This window comes from Amphibalanus amphitrite, unplaced genomic scaffold (assembly GCF_019059575.1).
Source record: "Amphibalanus amphitrite isolate SeventyFive unplaced genomic scaffold, NRLGWU_Aamphi_draft 000290F_arrow, whole genome shotgun sequence".
Taxonomy (NCBI): domain Eukaryota; kingdom Metazoa; phylum Arthropoda; class Thecostraca; order Balanomorpha; family Balanidae; genus Amphibalanus; species Amphibalanus amphitrite.
In genome coordinates this window covers 95,822-111,011 of record NW_024881785.1, presented here as the reverse complement: position 1 = coordinate 111,011, position 15,190 = coordinate 95,822, and the positions used below count along the sequence as shown (strand labels likewise).

General features: G+C 53.7%; 1 protein-coding gene across 3 annotated transcripts in view; it reads left to right on the top strand.

The window, feature by feature from the left end:
* Positions 1 to 15,190, top strand: part of LOC122387590 (zinc finger protein basonuclin-1-like) — a 161,014-nt gene that overhangs the window by 126,503 nt on the left and 19,321 nt on the right. The window contains exon 1 of one of the 3 annotated variants that reach the window (XM_043377935.1): positions 4,786 to 5,138. The exons of the other annotated variants lie outside the window; for them this stretch is intronic. Within the exon in view, the coding sequence (XP_043233870.1) occupies positions 5,057 to 5,138 (82 nt within the window). The 5' untranslated portion in view covers positions 4,786 to 5,056. Of the gene's footprint in view, positions 1 to 4,785; positions 5,139 to 15,190 lie in introns of those variants that run through there. 3 annotated transcript variants of the gene reach the window in all.

Genomic DNA, 15,190 nt, shown 5'->3' with positions numbered 1-15,190 from the left:
CGCTCGGAGCGTTGCACGTGCCCTGCACTGGATGACACTGCAGCGCGGCGGCCGGCGGTTGAAAGAGGCCGCTGACGGCAGGGGGTGCCAGCCGCAGCTTGCCGTAATGGCTGGGAGTAAATCAGCAGCGGTCCGGCCGGCCGGCGGTGTCATACGGCGCTCGGCGTCCCCGCCAGGTAATTGTTACTCCAGGTAGTGCACTGCACGGACTGTGGCGAGGGAGGTACTGGGGGGGGGGGGGGGGGGGACTGACGGGCGGGGGAGGCGGCGGCGGCGGAAACAATGCCTCATCAGACGAGTGTCGCGCCGCCGCGGAGGCAGCCCGCAGCTGGCGTCCGCAGCGGACACGTGAGGTCGTGAGACACGGCGCGTGACTCGGGAGACATGACTGCACCGTGCGGGCGATGCTAGATTGTTTCGTCCGGCGTCACAGGTTCTCTCTAGCGACCCATAAAGCCAAATCAAGCTGGAGGATTTTGACTGAACTTTTGCATTGGCTGAACGCTACAGGTCGTCTACATATTGTTCGTAGTTCGACCAACTTCCAGTCAAAAATTGGCGCGGATGATCAATGACCATCATTCGAGTCTAATTCGACCCGACCCAGTCCGTGTCACAGCTCCCAAATGACCCCAAAGTTAGGCCCGTGACGCCGGTTCACGCGAGGCCATCATTTCGCCAAGCGACAACCGCCGATTCAATTTGGTGTCGGGGTCGCACCCCCACACGTGACGTCCCTCCCCCTCCCTCCGAGCAGGGGAAGGGGTGTGTGACACCTGCCCGTCCCCACCGATCACCAGTGATCACCAGACGGTCACCCGTGATCAGGGGCGATCACCGCGCGGTGTCAGTCGACATATATCACCGTCAATGAGCAGTCATTTGCCTGTTAAGGCGGCGGCGTGGCCGTGCCGTGCCGCGTCTCGTTAGGTGTCACCTGTCGGGCGAACCAACTCGTTTCCCTAATGATCAGAGAGCCACTGCGCGCTGTCGCGACCTCCCCCCCCCCCCGGTTCCCCTAAAACGGCCGGCGATTGCCGTCTGGTGCGACCCTGCTGGGCTGAGTGTGAGGTGAGGTGTCCGTAAGGGCCGGCTGAACAGGCCTATCAGAGGGTATATCGCTGAACACTCAAACGAGCGAACTTCGGATTTCTCGAAACGTTGAAAGCGTGGTTGCTAGTTGGTGTAGATTCGTGATGCGTATCTGAGGGACAGAATGTTCGAGTAGTTTCAGATATCTCAGCTTCAGATCGCACGCAGCTGGAATGGCGTGCGAACATTTCAGTTTTAGTGCTAACAGCTTTACGGCTTGAGGAACGTGTTGGCCATCGAGGGGTTCCAAGCTCATTTCCATTTTAGATCAATCTGGGTTAGATGAGATCCATCGTATCTGGGTTAAGTAACCCGACTGCACGTTAAGTCAACCCATGTTGCATTTGGGCATATAACTCCATAAAACCAGTGATGAACCATTATACTCCCCCCTCTCTCCCTCTCTCTCCCCCCCTCTCTCTCTCTCTCTCTCTCTCTCTCCCTCTCTCTCTCCTCGGTCACCCATGTCCCCGCTGCCACGGCGGCTCACTGAATAATTATCCACCCGATTGTGGATTTAATCGTGGGACCGTCTCGGGGCGAGCGCTCGCCACGGAGACCGAGCGACGCTATTCGCGTTTATGTGTGGCTGCCGGGCGGCGGAGGGCTGGATTAAGCGGAAAATGACACGGTGACATCGGCGGACTGTGCAGCCGTAGAGGCACAGATTTATGGCATCGTTACCTGCAGGCCGGTATGACCAATCAGGCTGCAGACGCGTCCCCGGTCGCCCGGTGACATTGCCCGGTCCGTCCTCCGTCCGGCGGGGCAGTGCCCGGCGGCAGTCTCATGACGGAGCCCCGGGCGTGGCGCAGTGAGGAACCGCGGCCGAGGTCGGCACGGACACCCGAGCAGTCTGGGCGGCTGGGAAACCAATGGGAAAATGCAGACTCTGCCTGCTTTCTAATTCCTTAATATTTAATCTTTGTCATTCTATGTAACGGTATGTGTGAGGAATTCAAAGTTTGTTTACCGCCGTCCTATTCATAGCACTCTTTTCGCCATAGCTGTGTCTTCCCAAAACATATTTTCTACATGGGTGAACTTTGATCAAACTCCAATGGTCATTGAAGCGTAATTTTCAACATTGTTCATTCTCTTGCAATCTATTTGCGACGTAGCTTGCGTCTCCTGACGTCCTACTTTTAGACTCCGTGCCCTGTGAAACTGATTGTCTTTCCACCTGGCCAACTCGCGAGATTCAACTCGTCGTTATTTTCGACCTCACTACCCCCAGCGATTTGCCATTCAAAAGAGTTCAAGGCTTCAACTTCCATCGAGGCTTCGACGCTTCGGCGCTCTGTCAGCTAACCTTATGGCCTGACCTGAGTGACCACTTGACCCTGGTGATTCTGGTGACTCAGAGGGGCGGCCCTATGTCGTGGCGCTGAGGGCAGCCCCATCATAATGTCAGGGGGAGGAGGACGCCCTAAAACACTGTCACCGCCTAGCTCCCTGTCGAGAGGAGGGTGCCCTATGTAGGGGAGGAGGGCGCCCTGACACACTGTCACCGCCCGTCTCTCTCCCGGGGAGGAAGGCGCCCTATGAAGGGGAGGAGGGCGCCCTAACACACTGTCATCACCGCTCTCTCTGTGGTAGAAGAGGGCGCCCTAACACACTGTCACCGCCCTATCGAGAGCAGGTCGCCCTATGTAGGGGGAGGAGGGCGCCCTAACACACTGTCACCGCCCCTCTCCCTGTCGAGAGGAGGGCGCCCTATGTAGGGGGAGGAGGGCGCCCTAACACACTGTCACCGCCCCTCTCCCTGTCGAGAGGAGGGCGCCCTATGTAGGGGGAGGAGGGCGCCCTAACACACTGTCACCGCCCGTCTCTGTGTCCGTCGAGTAGGCTGGCCCGCTGTGACCCGTCCAAGCGCCAGTGACGCGCGGCCAGCCATTATCTGCCGTGACGGCGCAGCGCCGCGCCGCAGGGACGCCGCGTGCATTAATGGTACCGCCCGCTCATTAACCGAGCCAACCACCGCTGTGACCATGTTGCACAACAGCGCGCGCGCCCAACGGCACGGGCGGTGACAATGATGGTGATGGTGACATTGGTGGTGACGGTGACATTGGTGGTGATTGTGATGGTGACCGTGGTGGTGACGGTGGCGTTGGATGAAGGACAGCACGAGCGCTAGAGCAACCAGAGTGACATGGACGTGGTTACGACTTTTCTTGGGCTGGGGAGGAGCCGTGTCGAAGCTCGAGAGTTGTGTGTGCTCTTCTGAAGCATTTGATTGTACTTCTGAAAATTAATTTCCTCTGACCTGTACGTCCCAGCTGAAGGTGGATTGTTGTGCCTCTGTCCAATAAATTACTCAGCTTCAGCACTTGGAACAAGGATGTTGGTCGTCTACTTGAACCTTGGTCCATGGGGGCACGAATACTTACAGGCGACTTCCGATTTCTACGTCCATTGGATGCAGATGAATTCAGAACAATGATCAATGAAGAGCCCGGCACCGGGCCCGGGTAGCGCCCGCTGCATTAACGAGCGGCTGATCTCTGAGTCACGGCCGCGGAGGAGCCGGGCCCGCCTCACACCACGATACCCAGTCGATGATCGGGTGATTAATGGCGCCGCGCGCCCTCAGAGCCGACACGCAGGGGCCCGCCGGACGGCAGAGGGCCAGAGGCGCGCCCCTCCACCCTCTCCCCGCACTCTGCCGTCGGCCGACCATCCTCCGACCGGAGCAGCCACTCCAAACAGGCCATTTTTTATCACCAAGAAATATATAGCGCGGCCACCGGCTGGCGTACGGCCAAGGACAAAAAGACACGGGCCGACGCGGTTAGCATTATTTCACGGTGAAAAACCTAATTACAGGCTTCGACATTTCCCTGGCCAGCCCCATCAATTTGGCCCCATCTCATCGGCGACCCTATCGGACGGCGACGCGCCTCGGTCCTGTTTTCAACAACAAAGCACCCCTTCTTCGAGGCGAGCGTGGCGGCGCTGACCCGACCGCCACCGTCGCGCCTTCTTGCAGACGCCGTCGGCCAGCACATCCTGCAGCGGGTGTTTGCGCCGCCCCCGCGCCGACGGGCTGGGATGGAGCCGACGCGCCCGAAATCGAAAGTTAATCATTGCCCGTTTCTGGCGCGAAACGGAAAGTCTGTCGGCGCGCGCCGGGCACGTCGCCGCTCGCGCGCCGCGGGAGGGAGGGTCGCGGGGATGGGGACAGGGCGACAGGGGTGGACGACGCGGACCGCGCTGTCCATAATTAGGTCCACATGTCGGTTACCAGACGGCACGCTTGCGGTAGGGGACGGAACGGGGACAGCCGAGGAAAAAACGTATTGTCCCTGACGTCCAGAAACTCGGTAACTGGAGCAGCCCTAAATCAAATTACCGGGGGATAATTTGGCGACCGAAAGAGAAAGGGCGGTCGTGGCCGATGGCAGGGTAGCGCAGCGCTGAATAACCACTTGGTCACGCTCGCCAAATCCTGGGCAATTGATAGTGGAGTATTCTATGGAGTTATATAGAGTAGCGTCGCGGACCGTGCCGCTGCTGGCCGGTCCCTCGCGGCGGCGTCTGCCCGCTGTGGCCAGCTGCGGCCTCCGTCCGGCCCCGGCCGCCCCCCGCGGCGCGCCACCGCCGCCGGCCGCGCCCGGGGCCATCGGCGGCGGCGGGGGCGGGTGCGGCCGACCGCCGCCGCCGCCGCCGCCTCAGTCGAGTCCGCCTGCGTGGCCGCCCTGGACCCTGGACCGGCGAGCAGCGGCGGTGACGAATCTTGGCCGGGCTTGCGGCTATTTTCGTGAGCGGCCGGCGGCCGGCGGCGGACGCGGCGCGCGCGCGGCAAGGTGTGACGAATAGTGTCAGCCCGGCTGGCGGCGAGAGCGGACGCGGCGCGAGCGGCGGCGGCGGCGGCGGCGGCGGCGGCGGCAGCAGCAGCGCCCGACGGTCGGCGCGCGCCGACCGCGCACAACCCCGGACAGTGTGTGGTGGTCGCGGGGCGATGACAATGAGCCTGGAGATGAGAGACAGAGACCTGACCTGGGAGTCGGCCGCTGACGACGTCCGGACTGAGATGCAGAAAGGTGAGTGAGTGCAAGGGACGCCTGATCGCAGCGAGCGGCGATCGGGCGGCCTGTAGCGGCCTGTAGCGGTGACAAGTTGAAGTGCTGTTAGCTCGGCGTTCGACACGTTGCCCTTTGTGAAATGTGAGATGGTTTTGGAGTGGTATCACCAGCTGTAGGATATTTAAGTTGGCCAATCTCGATAAAGGTGACGGAGTTCGCGGCGATTCTGAGAAGTTCCCGCCGACGCGCAGGCAATCGATGAACGGCCCGAACTCGTGTTCCGACCGTTCTCTACGGGGCGATTGTTGGTGCAATATGCAGCATTCGACGGGCAGTGGTGGCATTTGATTCACATATTATCTCCTCTACCTGTTTGCTATAAATCTGGCGATGACTTCGAGGATGCACTTCTAAATCTTAATTTTGTAGAACGCGAGTTTTGTGTTTTGCTTAAATTTAAGAGATGGAGAGCTTTAAATTTGGGAATATTTGACGTGGTCTTTGTGATCACAGATAGCTGGCTCAACTTTTGCTAGAATGTGAACACATCTGGCATATATTCATATGAGATATACGAGCAAATTAAAGGCAAAATTTATCTCATGAAAGTCGAACGCTGACTTATCTTCACGGGTCTGTTTGATAGCGGCATGTGGCTGACATTGCATTACAAAAATTTTCATTGAAACTTTTATTAATTTTCCCTTGTGTTCAAGGTAAAGTATGGATACTTCATGCTAGGTATCTGCCGTTAACTTATAACAGTCATAGATGAAATGCTTGATAAAGATTAAATAATGTGTTCTTTCACAAAGACCGGACAGAACATACGAGTACTGCAGCTTCTCAATGCATTTTTCTGATGCTCTACTTCTAAAGTCTTATAACTTTACACTACTTTTTTATTTCACTACAAGTTATACACAAGTCTACTTCTTTATTATAATTTTACACTACAAGTTATATTACTATTATACAGTAATATAACTTGATTCAGTTGTACCTACCTACAAACTGTTAAGCTATCTCATTGAATTAAATTAAGGATGCACTAAATTTAATGTTTCCTATTCAGCTATTATAACGTGCATGGCGTTTATTCACTTTGTTTTATTTTCACTGTGCGCCTTTTTATAAATATCAGCTAAGTCTTGGTTAGCATTGTTGAACTATTCAAGCCACCAATAAAACTTATTTGTTCTGTCAAACCAGAGAAATGTATATTAACTAACAGAGCTTAGTGCTTTCTCTGTTACCTAAACAAAAAGTTATGCATTGGCATTAAGGCAAATGTTATGCAATATGGTAGACGCCCCATTGCATTAAGCTTGAAAACCGATCGGCAATATTCATAAAGATATTTTAAGTCGTTTACGAAATCAATAATAACTGGCATCATCCCTTCATCAAAAATACCTATACACCCGAGAAACCAGTTTATAATTCATATAGCTTAGTGAGAATAGAATATGTGATCGGTGAATGCAAGAAAATGTCGTTACATTTTCCTTCATATGTCTTAGGAAACTGCAAAAAAAAAACTCCCCTTATGTACCTGCAGGTACGTAATGCTAATAACTACATATTATTCAAGAGCCATCTACATTTGCGTGTAGGTACACGCAAATGTGCAGGTCGTTCGTTGCTACAACATCGAAAGGAGATGTTAATCATAGCACATTATTCAACCATCATTTAATATCTTTGGTCAAAATCTAGGACCATTAATTGTTAGCTGATAAAATTAACTAAACATCATTGTAACTTGTCATGTCTTGTATTTCTCAGAAGCTGCGAAACGTCATGTAGATAGGTAGCTGGGAATGTTTTCCTCCAACGGAAACATTCACATAGTTTGTTACAAGCCTTGAGCTGTCAGAGAGTCATTTTTATTCGCCGTTTGCCGAGTATGATGCCCTGAAATTATTGTCCGTGGGAAACGAAGATTGATTTGTCGTAATGCCTTTGATTGCAGGCTTCCTTAAACGTTCGTAGTAGGAACACCTGCGAGTGATGGCATGTTCGGCCCTGCAGCTCATTGTCCATATCGCTCGCACACCGGGCGATGAGTCGCATGTTCTATGCGGTGGGCGTGCCCGCTCATCTTGCGTTTCATGCTCCAAATGATCATTTATACGTCATTAGAGCACTTGAGCCGCGTACGTGCTCCGTCGGACTGAGTTATCGGCGCGGCCGCCGGCCCGACTTCTGAATGCCCCCGTTGGCCAAACATTGTGTCGGCGAGGATCGGGAGGCGGCAGCGCTGTCGTATTGTCCTGTGATGTGCCGCCAGCTCGTTGGCACATTGTCCTGGCTGGGGTCGGCCACACTAATGGCCGCGGAACAATGCCACCGCCGCGGCCGAGTGCGGGTCGCTCGGAGAAGTCGGCAGAGTCGGACCGTCTCGGCCGCCCGGCTCTGTGGAGCGCCGTGCCTATGGCGCCGCCGTCCGGCCGTAAACACCGTCATTACCCAGCCGGCTCGGATTTGTCCGCGGCTCTGTCACCGCGCGTCAGTCGCCGTCGCGACAAACAGGGTCGTATTTTGACAGGACGGCATCTAAATTAACCCCTTTTTGTCCGGCCGGTCGGTCCGGAGTCCGGAGCCGGTCCCTCCAGCGGCCACCGCCAGGGGTCCGTGCGGCCGTCGTGCCGTGCCGGGCGGACCGAGGACAGCATTGCGGTCGGATTGCACGCTTCACAGCGGCGGCGGCACGGCCGGTGGGCGGCGCAGCGCGCGCCTCCCTGCACGTGCTGCCATCTGTGAGCCGAATTTGATACCAGCGCACGCGCGGCGATGAGCGATGGTGCTCGACAGCCCTATATACCGTGGACAGCCCGTCGGCCGGCCGCGGCGCAGCGCTCGTTTTTGTGCGTTCGAAGATGATCGGCTGTGTGTTGAGGCTTATCGGATGGATGGAGCTTAAAGCTGCCTTCGCAAGTGGAATGCCGCATAGATCGCATGTTCATCTGATATGCCGGTACGGCTGCATCGCTCAGTCGCAAGCGTGGACTGGCCTGGGCAGTGAATCAAATAAAACATGATTGAAAGTGGGACGAGCATATCAAGGGGATCGTTTTCCAGCGAGACGTCGTACATTCACGAGATGAAAGTCGCCTCAGGGTTGAACCAGTGACAAACGAACTGGTGTAGACACCGGGCGTCGCCGTCAGTGTCCGAACAAACAAATATATCCCAGCTCGGGCAGAATCGGCTCGACAGACCGATCTATGAATAGTCGGCTAACCCCGAACGGTGAGATCCCAGGGAGTCGGTTGTGAGTTCACCATTGTAGCCAGTCGGTCGGTGCTGGGCCGGCGGCGATGAAATGTTTATGACCGGGCTGGATTGGCGCCGGTTATTCGTCACACTGTTGCTGGGCTTCATGGCAGAGCACGGGCTACGATGCCGACTTGCCAGTGGGTACCGAGCTGCGGAACTGGCCGATAGAGGACTGTAGGTACGGTGGACTGACGGACGAGCGGTCAACAGTGCAGCAGGGTTTTGGGAAACGGGCACTATGCTGGTGACACGGACGAGAAGGAAGGCCGAAGGCGACTGCCAGACTTCGGAGGTGTCGGGGTAAATCGGCGCACAACCATAGGCGGCAGAACGGGGAGGGCACCGGGGCACCGTGCCCCCTATGATTTTGGCATTTTAACATTAGCCCTATGTGGGCGTTGCATGGAAAGAGTGGGACCAAAAGTCGGCAGTGCCCCCCCCCCCCCCTTAATTGAAGGTGTACACCGCTACCGCCGCTACTGCGCGCAGCTGACTTTGACAGTAAAAGAAAGGAAAACATTTTGGAAGGCTAGCTACCAGATATTCAACGTTTGTTTCTTCTATGGCAGCATATTGCAATAATGCACAATGATGGCCGAGGTTTTTAAATTTGAATAACCAGTTTTTAGATATTTTGGCACAAGTAGGTCTATCAGATGTCTGGTTATTGACAAAATAAAAAACCAACAAGGTGCAGTAGATGTTTGGTATCATAAATCCCCTGACAGTTACGTTCAAGTCAATATACTTACTTAAAGTTCACTCACAGCAACTGCCAACTTCTTGCATGTCAGACATTTCATTTTTCCTTAGTGTTGGCAGGCATTAATATGGTTTTTGCTTCACTGTGCATAAGCCTTATGTTACGCATATCTGAAATGGAATCGCAGCAAATTTTCCTGTCGGCGGCATCATTTGTCATCAAGGCTGTTTGTTTCTTGTCCTATTTAAATGGGGCAGAAATCAATTTATCCGTGTTGTTATGACGCAAAGACGAGACAAATAAGGCGATGTAAAATATGAAAAACCGTTCAAGTACTGAACAAAGTTCTTTTTAGGGAACTCTTCCATTAAAATACCGCTTCGGTATTTCTTCACTGTAAGATGTGCGCGGCGAACACGGATTAGACAATAGACGTATCATTTTATAGTTCAAATTTCAACCAAAGAAATTGAGGGATGGCCTCGCTACCACACCCGGTAACGGTTCATATGGCTGAGGGGGACCATAGACGACAATATGGATGCATTCCGATTGGTCAGAACCGGCATTTTTGCGAGCATTGGTGCTGTTAAGGTTATTTGCATTTTTGAAGAAATAGTATGAAGCGCTCTAGCGAGGAACATCTTGATATATGTAGTTTGAATTTCAAATGACCTTTTCCTCGATAATTAATTGAAAATGTAATAAAAAGCAAATATTATATTGTTTGGCAAATTTTCGAACAACAGTTCATTCTCAAGCCACATGAAACAATTGACAACGAAGTTTTATAACTGCCGCCAAGCCACTTTTTTAAATTCTTACACGTGATATACAAAGTGGTCTTCTTAAAATCGGAAAGCTGAACTAAATCGATCATATCCCAAGCTGTTCTAACTCCACCTATTCCACATATACATCCACACATACATGACCATTAAAAGTAATATGCGAGCACACCCACACAAATACATACAATATGGTTCTTCTTGGTCGTGGATCGTGTCACATTAAAACAAAAAATAACAATACAAACACTTCGAAAGTCTCGTAGTAGATCGTGTCGTAAAAGGGCGGTTCGGTTTAAACAATCATACAAATGCATACAACTAATATGCCGGCACTCCCACACAAATACATACAATATGGTTCGTCTTGGTCGAAATCGTGATCGTGTCGCATTAAAAAAAAGAAGACAACAACAATAACAATACAAACGCTTCGAAGTCTCGTAGTAGATCGTGTCGTACAAGGCCTTATATGTAGTGTCGTAAAAGGTTCGGTTTAAACAATAATACATAATACATATGCATAGAACTTCGAATCAAGCGCAGTAACAATAAACCACACATGATTTACAATGACAGCCAGTGGATAATGAAAACAAACGACTATCATTCTATAGTATGGGCCATGAAGACATATTGGAGTTGAGCTTTGGGTGCTTCTTTTGGATAAGGAGAGATTCCGCGATTTTCCTATCTGGGTGATCTTTCGACTTATACAAAATGCGTACTTTGAGAGGTGTGCCTCCTTCGTGGGTGGAGTGACACTCCTGAAAATGATCGCCCATGGGCGTGTCGCGTGTTTTGTTGAGCGCTCAACAAAACACGCGACACGCCCATGGGCGATCATTTTCAGGAGTGTCACTCCACCCACGAAGGAGGCACACCTCTCAAAGTACGCATTTTGTATAAGTCGAAAGATCACCCAGATAGGAAAATCGCGGAATCTCTCCTTATCCAAAAGAAGCACCCAAAGCTCAACTCCAATATGTCTTCATGGCCCATACTATAGAATGATAGTCGTTTGTTTTCATTATCCACTGGCTGTCATTGTAAATCATGTGTGGTTTATTGTTACTGCGCTTGATTCGAAGTTCTATGCATATGTATTATGTATTATTGTTTAAACCGAACCTTTTACGACACTACATATAAGGCCTTGTACGACACGATCTACTACGAGACTTCGAAGCGTTTGTATTGTTATTGTTGTTGTCTTCTTTTTTTTAATGCGACACGATCACGATTTCGACCAAGACGAACCATATTGTATGTATTTGTGTGGGAGTGCCGGCATATTAGTTGTATGCATTTGTATGATTGTTTAAACCGAACCGCCCTTTTACGACACGATCTACTACGAGACTTTCGAAGTGTTTGTATTGTTATTTTTTGTTTTAATGTGACACGATCCACGACCAAGAAGAACCATATTGTATGTATTTGTGTGGGTGTGCTCGCATATTACTTTTAATGGTCATGTATGTGTGGATGTATATGTGGAATAGGTGGAGTTAGAACAGCTTGGGATATGATCGATTTAGTTCAGCTTTCCGATTTTAAGAAGACCACTTTGTATATCACGTGTAAGAATTTAAAAAAGTGGCTTGGCGGCAGTTATAAAACTTCGTTGTCAATTGTTTCATGTGGCTTGAGAATGAACTGTTGTTCGAAAATTTGCCAAACAATATAATATTTGCTTTTTATTACATTTTCAATTAATTATCGAGGAAAAGGTCATTTGAAATTCAAACTACATATTTATTTGCATTTTTCTTCATTTCTCTGTTTTTGTAATGTCGAGCGATTTCACGGAAGTTAACGTTTGTTCGTAATCTGACCATTTGATAGACCGCCCGTGACAGTTAACAGCATGCACGAGCGGTAAAAACAGCCCAGCTTTACCGGCTGCTAAGTGCCAGAGCATTTTTGCTGTTACTGTCGTGCTTTCAATCAACACGGTGAACGTGCATCGGAAACATGTTGTTATAGCTAATTTTGTTTGTTTAAGCGAAAGTCTTACTGAGAGGAGATTAATCCTAGCCTCAGGCACTTCGAGGGACGTAAATTAAGCGTACAGTGAATAAATAAACGTGCTCTTATGATTTTGTAAAACTTTTGGAAGCCACCTTTGGTACGAGACGATATCGTGTCCTTACATCTGAAGTACACGATTTGTTGCTTAGATTATTTACCTATAGGTATATCGGCTACAAACAATCAATTGGCCTGCCATCATGAGACGCTCATTAGGGGTGCTGAAACTGGAATAAAACTCCTCAATGACCATAGTGCTCACCACTCTAAGGTTTCCATTTGATGGTAAACTGTTATCGAAACCTGAAGTGCTTTGCTGAGACAGGCCCCAGCTGGGACGCCGCCTCTCCAGGACCGCGGTTCCACATCACTGGCCGGCCTGTTCCAGCCAGGAATGCGTCGTCTCTGAAATCGCGGCCTCTCGACACGGCGGCGGAGCTAATCCGGCGTTGAGCGCCACCGGAGCGGGTCGGCGGGTCACCGGAGGTCAGAGGAGGTCAGGGGTTAGCCCCCGGGCGGGCCGCCGCCGCCGCGGGGTCTGCTCGGGTCTCGGCGGTGGGACGCTCCGGGCTGCCGCGGTCGGGCCAGGTCACGCCGGGTCGGGTCAGGTTGCAGATGCGCCAGCGGAGCCGGGAAGGTCAAACCAGGTTCAGGCCGTAGTGGTTCAGGCAGGATGGCGATCTTCAGACCACAGGGCACAAGGCGAATTGCATTTATGCAAATGATATGTAATGACCTGCTTTATCATTTCACCATTGGGATTTTCCGACTACGGTTAACCACTGCACTCCGCATGTAACTGCTGTTGACACTGGCGATAAGAACCCGACGCCACCTAACTCTTCTGACAGCTGGGGCGGTGCTGTGACCCCGGGTGCATACCTGACCGGCGCGCTCGCGGCCCGGCTCTCTCGCCTCTCACTTCGTAGCCGTAACGAGCGGCTTCTGTGGGCCGCACAATGGCTCGTCGACGGGCGGCAGCGGCGGCGACCCCGTTCCAACGGCCACCGGCGCCCATTGTTCCAGCCGATCGGCGCCGTGCACGCCTGTCGGAGCGATACTGTCCGGCGGAGTGGCCGGCCCCGCCCCTGTCGCCCCCGTGGCCGCCCGGCGCCCATCTGTCCTCCCTGGTCACCCCCCGCCGCCCGCGTCACCATTGACCACAGTAGCAGCGCCGGCAGGCCGAAATTACACGTGTCCTGTCGCCGATAGCATCACCGGACATTTGTCACCGGGTAGCGCGGCGGTGACGCGGCGCGCGAGCCGAGATCCTATCAGTGACCGGTGTCACCGGGCGGCCGGCCGGGCCGGGACGGCGCGAGGGACAGCTCAGGGGCGGGCGCGGGACGGTAAATGTAGCCATTAGCTGCCGCCCGAGACGACCGCCGTGCTGCCGGACAGGCAACATTCCGACCTGCGCCGATCGACAGCCGATAGTGGCCAGTTTGTTGTGCCCGCGGACGGCTCAATCGCCCTAAGTGGCCGTCGCTGGCGGAGGTGCGGTGGCAGGGCTGTGTTGGGCCAGCGCGTCCCTCCCTGCCCCCGGGCGGTGCTGGTGGCCTCGCCGTTTACAGCCCACAGGGACGCCGGGCCGGCTGTTACAGACGGAGATGGACTACAGACGGCGAGAAATTCGATGAGATGGGAGATAACGCCGAGCGACGTCAAAGATCTTCAGCGCGCTGGAGTCTGGATCCAAGTCTTTGACCAGTGGCTTCTTGGTGACTGGTGTTCGGGGATGCCCAAATCTTCTATTCACTCAAAATTCCAATGAGTTTTCTAGAAGTGTTTACATCAGACAGCAGGCAAGCAGTCACGAAGTGTTACGTTTCCGGCAATGCTTCCACTCATTTCGGAGTTTTCTGTTGGCCCAAAACTTTACAACACCGTTTGCAAGCAGGCTGGAAATGTTGCCGACATTTCTCGGTCGCTCGAACTGACTCGGCGTTGCCGTCGCCGGTCGTCTGTGAACGCATTGGCAGCGGCCGGCACGTCCCTTCCATCCGAGTTGGCTTTGAGCGCTCTCAATGGCCGGACAACGACGGCGGCGCTCAACCGCGCCAAGTCGCCGCACCCAGACGCCGCTTTTAGCGTGCACTTGCCCGTGAGAAAAGGCTTGTCAAACCCATCGGCGGAAGCGCTCAAGTGAAAGGGCTGCCGATAGCAGAGTGCGATGGTCCTCTCGCTGTGTCTGAGTACAGCGGGGTCTGTCGGGATCCCCCACGGACCGCGTCGCTCTACCCCGATCGCCCTAATCCAGTGTCGGCCGGTAGTGGTCGGAGGGCAGGTCTTCTGGACTGGAATCCGGCGGACACGGGAGGCGACCGAGTTGGCTTTGAGTCGGCGTCGGACCGAGCGGGTCATCAGATCGGCCGTGTTGTCGCTAATGGACGCGGCTTATCACGGTGACGGGACGCCGATCTGTACGTCTCGGACCGGCGGCCGACTGTCAAAATAAGCGGCCCGCCCTGCGGCCGCCCAGCCAGCCGGCCGGCCGGTCGCGCCTGACAGGAGACAGGAGCCGCTCTGTTGCGACCGTCGTCAGCGGGCCGACATTTGGCCGTCTGACACGGCTCCGGCCGGTATTTCTGGCTGTGTTTGGGACGCTCTGTCGCTGCCGCGCCGCGTCCGCCACTGACACGACTCTGTGTTGCGACAGCTCTGTTTGGAGAGTCTCCGCTCGCGGCGCGCGTCCTCTGCCGACTCTGAAGGCCGGTGTGCGTGCTGCTGAGTGCGAGGCGGAGTCCCCGAACCGACGCCGTGCGTGACGCGTTATGACCCGCGCCAGCCACCTCATCCGGGCTGATTACAATAATTGATTCTCGCCGGGCGTTTCTTGCATCGGCCCGCGCGCCCATCATTGTGAAGCGCTGCAGTAAAACTCTGCACCGCGCCACACGCCCCTCGAGTGCTGCAGCTCACCTGCTGGCGTCTTCAGGAAACAAGAAACGCGTTTTCAAAACTCAAGAAGGGCGCGTTTAGAGTATTCTCCACTTGCCCCAAGGATATTAGTTTTCCGCCTAATCGTCCTCCCTATCGTCTCACCCGGCCGCTCCTCACGGAGGTCCGGTCCGCGCCCTCGGCTGCACGTCGCTCGACGTCGGCGACGCGTCGTTAATTCGGCGTCGGACGCGTGTTTGCCGTGCGCGTCGGAGCGTGCCGACGCGTCGCGCGCGCCCGAGAGAGCTGTCACCGCGCGGACGCCGGGCGCGCGCCTCTGGACAGCTTTATTGGCGCCGCTGACGACTATCGCACAACATCGC